Below are 6000 nucleotides of genomic sequence, written 5' to 3'. Positions count from 1 at the left end.
AACCAGTTCTCATGTAGAATAACTTCCTGGTTGCTGTTCTGAACCAGTTCTCATGTAGAATAACTTCCTGGTTGCTGAACCAGGACATTGTATTACATTTACATTCTAGTCCTTTAACAGAAGCTCCAGAGCGACTTACAGTAGTGAGTGCATACGATTTTGGCTCTCATATCCGATACATTTACATATACGATACAGCTCTCATATATATTGTTATGTACAGTATTGTTAATATTGTGAGTGTGTATATATATATATATAATGGGTTTGATCCTATGTGAATGGGTTTGATCCTATGTGAAGTGTAAAACGAAGATACATCTGTGGTATATTTTAAATTGCTTTGTGGTCTTTGTTCATTCTTCAAGTCATCCAAATAAGTTTTAGTCGGTAGTCATTTGCATTGACTCCTCCCATAGAAGTGACGTTATTTAGTATATACACCCTTGTCCCGCCCTTTCTCATTCTCTTTCCGCTAAAATCCAAGTTGGAAGTAAACGTGCCTAAGGTGCTTGGTTCTTCTCTTGAAGCTAAGGCCCAGAATCCGGCGACTAGCACCACTAAATTTAGGCATCCGACCCCAAAACTCTAAAACCTACGCAGAAAGATGGCATCTGTATCTGAGCTCGCTTGTATTTACTCTGCCCTCATCCTCCACGACGATGAAGTCACCGTCACAGTAAGTCCCGCTTAAAATGGTGCCCTGGCCGGCCTCTTGTGTCGCTAACCAGCCTTACTTGGTACGCTGGTTCTTGTCTACTTCCGGGGTAGTGTCTAGCTGAGTCTGAATAAATATGAAGGGATTGTAGCAACGCCAACTATATTATCGCCTTAGCTGTCCAAAATGACAGCTAATTAGCCGTCAATGTCACTAGCTAACTAACACGCTATCAGTTCTCTAACGTTAGTTACCTTCACAGACATGTGTGTCTTCTAGTCTGTGTAGCCAGCAATGTGTTGATGCTATATGCATCGCTACGATACCCTGCTAGTTAACCCTGGCGCCATGGTCAGATCTATGGAAAATTGCTAGCCAAATGGAACTATTTGAAACATTCTTCCTAGCCTAGTAAACTGGTGAATGCGATCAAAGTTGGCTTACTCATACAGTGGGTTTCCCCCCCTTCTTGGCATTGGCCAACTACTTACTAACCTGGTCCAAGGCTAACCCTCACTAGCTTTAAGCACCAACTGTCAGAGCAGCTCACAGATTACTGAACCTGTACATAGCCTACCTATAATTTAGCCCAAACTACCTCTTTCCCTACTGTATTTATTTTACTCCTTTGCATACCATTATTTTTTATTTCACTGTGCACATTCTTCCACTGCAAATCTACCATTCCAGTGTTTTACTTGCATTGTATTTACTTTGCCACCATGGCCTTTTTTGCCTTTACCTCCCTTATCTCACCTCATTTGCTCACATTGTATATAGACTTGTTTATACTGTATTATTGACTGTATGTTTGTTTTACTCCATGTGTAACTCTGTTGTTGTATGTGTCAAACTGCTTTACTTTATCTTGGCCAGATCGCAATTGTAAATGAACTTGTTCTCAACTTGCCTACCTGGTTAAATAAAGGTGAAATAAAAAAATACCAACAGCCAAATACTGTTAGTGGTTTTGTCTTCATGCTTCTACAGTAGAGGTCTGTAATGTGTAATATAATCATTTGCAGGAGGACAAGTTGATGGCTCTCATCAAGGCTGCCAATGTGACTATTGAGCCTTTCTGGCCCAGTCTGTTCTCCAAGGTGAGTCAAGCCCTTTTCTCCATCACCTTAAACACATGCAGGAGTTCATTGAGAAATACTCTGTGTAACTTCTGATTTATTCCTTCATATCTATGGTGTAAAACCTTCAATCTCACTGTTTTGTGTGAACCTTGTTTAATGTCGAATGGTGACAGTACTTAGTTGCTGTCTGTAAACCATGATGCTACGACATGGTACTAATTAATGTGTAAAGGCAGCATCATGTCTGACCCTATCCTGTTTGTGTTACAGGCTCTGGCCAGCGTGGACATTGGCAGCCTGATCTGCAACGTGGGTGCTGGTGGTGGAGCTGCTCCTGCTGCTGCTGGAGGCGCCGCCCCTGCAGCAGACGCACCAGGTAACTAAAGGACACCAGGGTTTCACCCCCCTTTACCAGGGGCATGGGGCCACGGTCCTAGAGGGCCATTGTGTTGTTCAGTAGGCCAGGGTTTCACCTGCAGGGCCACAGTAACATGGGTTTCACCTGCAGGGCCACAGTAACATGGGTTCCACCTGCAGGGCCACAGTAACATGGGTTCTACCTGCAGGGCCACAGTAACATGGGTTCCACCTGCAGGGCCACAGTAACATGGGTTCCACCTGCAGGGCCACAGTAACATGGGTTCCACCTGCAGGGCCACAGTAACATGGGTTCCACCTGCAGGGCCACAGTAACATGGGTTCCACCTGCAGGGCCACAGTAACATGGGTTCCACCTGCAGGGCCACAGTAACATGGGTTCCACCTGCAGGGCCACCGTAACATGGGTTCCACCTGCAGGGCCACCGTAACATGGGTTCCACCTGCAGGGCCACCGTAACATGGGTTCCACCTGCAGGGCCACCGTAACATGGGTTCCACCTGCAGGGCCACAGTAACATGGGTTCCACCTGCAGGGCCACAGTAACATGGGTTCCACCTGCAGGGCCACAGTAACATGGGTTCCACCTGCAGGGCCACAGTAACATGGGTTCCACCTGCAGGGCCACAGTAACATGGGTTCCATGTGAGCCAGTGCTTATTACCGTCAGTGATTTTAAAAACAAACTACATGCTTTTACTTTTTGTAACACCCACAGCGAAGTTAGATATGATGCCCTCGCCCCACTTGTTAGATGTGATGCACAATGACAGCAAATGTCCTCGCCGTGTGATTTATCATAGAAGGCAAATGATCAGACCGAAAACATGCGAGAAAGTGTATGTGGAATGATCCGAGCCCGACCAGCAGGATCAACGTGCAGTCCGCCCATCTCTTTACAGACAGGAAAACTATCCCGTCTAGTTATTAAGCCACGCACATGACTGACTCGGACAGTATGGTTTAGAAACTCTGAGATGCTTGCTGGCACCTGAAAACAACTTAACGATCACTGATATATTTTTTTTGCTCTGATCATAATCGTATCCAGAAAATTGCCCAAATCTGTTACGATGCTAGTTTTGTCCGACTACAAGGTGCATCCCTAGTGGTATGGTTTCCACTGCCGCTCTGAATCAGGGCAAGGGTTGCATCATCATCATGTCTGTTTCTGAACCATACTGTACTGTCTTTGAGCTTCATAAACTCAGCGTCTGTTTATCCATAGCTCTTATTGAGCCAGTTCGTCACTAATGGATACGTTTTAATTTATTGGCCTAATCGGTGCTTTTAAGACTCCAAGATAATAATAAAAAAGACTAGGTCAAAAAGTCAGAGCTCTAGAAAGATCCCAGAATTTCTGGATTTGGAATTCCGAGTTGGATGGCCGTTGAAACCGATTTCCCTCAGGCCGAACATGTTTTGAATGCTCGTAAGTCAGGAGTTCCTGGTTTTGAACGAGTCATGAATCAGACGTTTTGGTAGAAAGGTCTGTTTAGTCATTTGTGATTATTGTTCTGATTTGACAACTGTAAGGATATTTATTTCACTATACATGTACTGATGCCATACCTTGTTTTCCTGTATTAGTCAAGGAGAAGAAGGAGGAGAAAAAGGAGGAATCCGAGGAGGGTTCTGATGACGACATGGGCTTCGGTCTTTTTGACTAAACCATTTTTTTGTAAATAATAAAATCAAAGAAACAGAAATGGCAACATGTGGTTTCATTTAAACTCCTTGGGTACAAGTGAAATACATTATGGGATAAAGACATTGGATTAAACCTGTGAACAATGTATCATCTCCAATAGGTGGAATAGTAGATTATGAACGAGGTATGAATATAAGGGAGGTTTTTCTAATCAGTAATCCTGCTATTATGACATCCTATTTGTCATTGAAATTGTCTCAAACCTTTTTGTACGGTCTTGTCTTGATGGCAAAGGTGAGATTTTGACCTACATCACGTTGTGGTTTTTGGATAGTCTCGATCACATGACTAGGGCTATATATACCGTAACACCTTTAAGAAAGTCAATCCGCATCACGGAAGTTCATCCTTACAGCATGATTGAAGTGTAAAGGAAATGCTGCATGTCGGCTCAATCTGAAATAACCTTCCCATTTGAATAGAGCTCTAGAACCTGTGACCTGGTCTATACCCCAGTACCTAGTCCACTGCACCTGTTATATACTCACATCTGTTCAGTCAGTCATTTAGAATGCAGATTACATATGATTTGTTGGAGAACAGGCCGCATTGGGATTCAAACTGGTGACCTTGTTGCATAATTCCTCATAAAAAAATGAATGGGTTTAGATGTCAAATCACCTGCTATCTCACAGCACAAGGAAAACAAACAAAAGGTGTTCTTGGTCTTCAGAATTATTATTTTAAGGAACTACAGGTTATTCTTCCTGAGAATAATTTATACCCAATAGTGGTTTGGAGATTGGGCACCCAACTCCGGTCCTCCGGTATCCACAACGGCACGCATTTTTGTTGTAGCCCCGGATTCAACTTATCAAGGGCTTGATGATTAGTTAAATAGAATAGGGTGTGCTTGTCTGGGGCCACAAAAAACATGTACTGTTGGGGGTACTGGAGGACCGGAGTTGGCCACCACTGATGGGAGAGAATAACGTTGTCTACGGTCTATATATCAGGGGTGTCAAACTCATTCCATGGAGTGCCTGTTTTTTCCCCCTTTCAATAAGACCCGAGACAACCAGTTGAGGGGAGTTTTTTACTAATAAGTGACCTTCATTCATCAATGAAGTATACTGAACAAAAATATATAGTGTTGGTTCCATAAGCTGAAATAAAAGATCCCAGAAATGTGATATACGCACAAAAAGTTTCTCTCAAATATTGTGTACAAATGTATTTACATCCCTGTTAGTGAGCATTTGTCCTTTGCTAAAATAATCCATCCACCTGACAGGTGTGGCATATCACAAAACTGATTAAAAAGGATGATCATTAAACAGGTAGAACTTGTTCTGTGGACAAAAAGCCACTAAAATGTGCAGTTTTGTCACACAACACGATGCCAACGATGTGTCAAGTTTTGAGGGAGTGTGCAATTGGAATGCTGACCGAAGGAATGTCCACCAGAGTTGTTGCCAGAGAATTTAATGTTAATTTCTTTACCATATGCCGCCTTTAACTTTGTTTTAGAGAATTTGTCAGTACATCCAACTGGCCTCACAAACTCAGACAAATACTCAGCTTCGATGGCCACTAGCACGTTGGAGAAGTGTGCTCGTCATGGATGAATCCTGGTTTCAACTACCGGGCAGATGGTGTGTATGGCGTTGTGTGGGTGAGCGCTTTGCTGATGTCAACATTGTGAACAGAGAGCCCCATGATGGCAGTGGGGTTATGGTATGGGCAGGCAGGCATAAACTACAGACAACACAATTGCATTTTATCAATGGCAATTTGAGATACAGTGACGAGATCCCAAGGCCCATTGTTGTGCCATTCATCCACCGCCATCACATCAAGTTTCAGCATGATAATGCACGGTCCCATGTCACAAGGATCTGTACACCATTCCTGGAAGCTGAACATGTCCCAGTTCTTCCATGGCCTGCATACTCACCAGACATGTCACACATTTGGGATGTTTTCGATCGATGTGTACAACAGCGTGTTCCAGTTCCCGCCAATATCCAGTAACTTCGCACAAGCACTGAAGAGGTGGGGGACAACATTCCACAAGCTATAATCAACAGCCTGATCAACTCTATGTGAAGGAGATGTGTTGTGCTGCAGGAGGCAAGTAGTGGTCACATCAGATACTGACTGGTTTTCTGATCCACGCCTTTTTAAACCTATTTGTGGCCAACAGATGTATAACTGTATTCCCAGTCAT

At 43.5% G+C, this 6000-nt stretch overlaps 1 protein-coding gene across 1 annotated transcript; it reads left to right on the top strand.

The window, feature by feature from the left end:
- The first annotated feature begins 459 nt into the window (after positions 1 to 459).
- On the top strand, positions 460 to 3834 carry LOC115128732 (large ribosomal subunit protein P1-like). Its single transcript, XM_029658861.2, has 4 exons — positions 460 to 679; positions 1684 to 1758; positions 2011 to 2116; positions 3710 to 3834. Exons 1-4 carry the CDS (start codon positions 608 to 610, stop codon positions 3787 to 3789), a joined length of 333 nt encoding a protein of 110 aa, XP_029514721.2. The 5' UTR covers positions 460 to 607; the 3' UTR covers positions 3790 to 3834.
- Positions 3835 to 6000: the final 2166 nt, after the last annotated feature.

Source organism: Oncorhynchus nerka, linkage group LG4 (assembly GCF_034236695.1).
Source record: "Oncorhynchus nerka isolate Pitt River linkage group LG4, Oner_Uvic_2.0, whole genome shotgun sequence".
NCBI classification, from domain to species: Eukaryota; Metazoa; Chordata; class Actinopteri; order Salmoniformes; family Salmonidae; genus Oncorhynchus; species Oncorhynchus nerka.
The sequence above is the reverse complement of the archived record's forward strand: the minus strand, read 5'-3'. Positions and strand labels throughout refer to the sequence as shown.

Bases quoted from the DNA above. Each gene is read 5' to 3' on its own strand.
- LOC115128732 (XM_029658861.2), top strand. From the start codon at position 608: ATGGCATCTGTATCTGAGCTCGCTTGTATTTACTCTGCCCTCATCCTC. The intron at 680-1,683 runs GTAAGTCCCGCT...AATCATTTGCAG, and splicing joins ACGATGAAGTCACCGTCACA to GAGGACAAGTTGATGGCTCT. The intron at 1,759-2,010 runs GTGAGTCAAGCC...TTTGTGTTACAG, and splicing joins GGCCCAGTCTGTTCTCCAAG to GCTCTGGCCAGCGTGGACAT.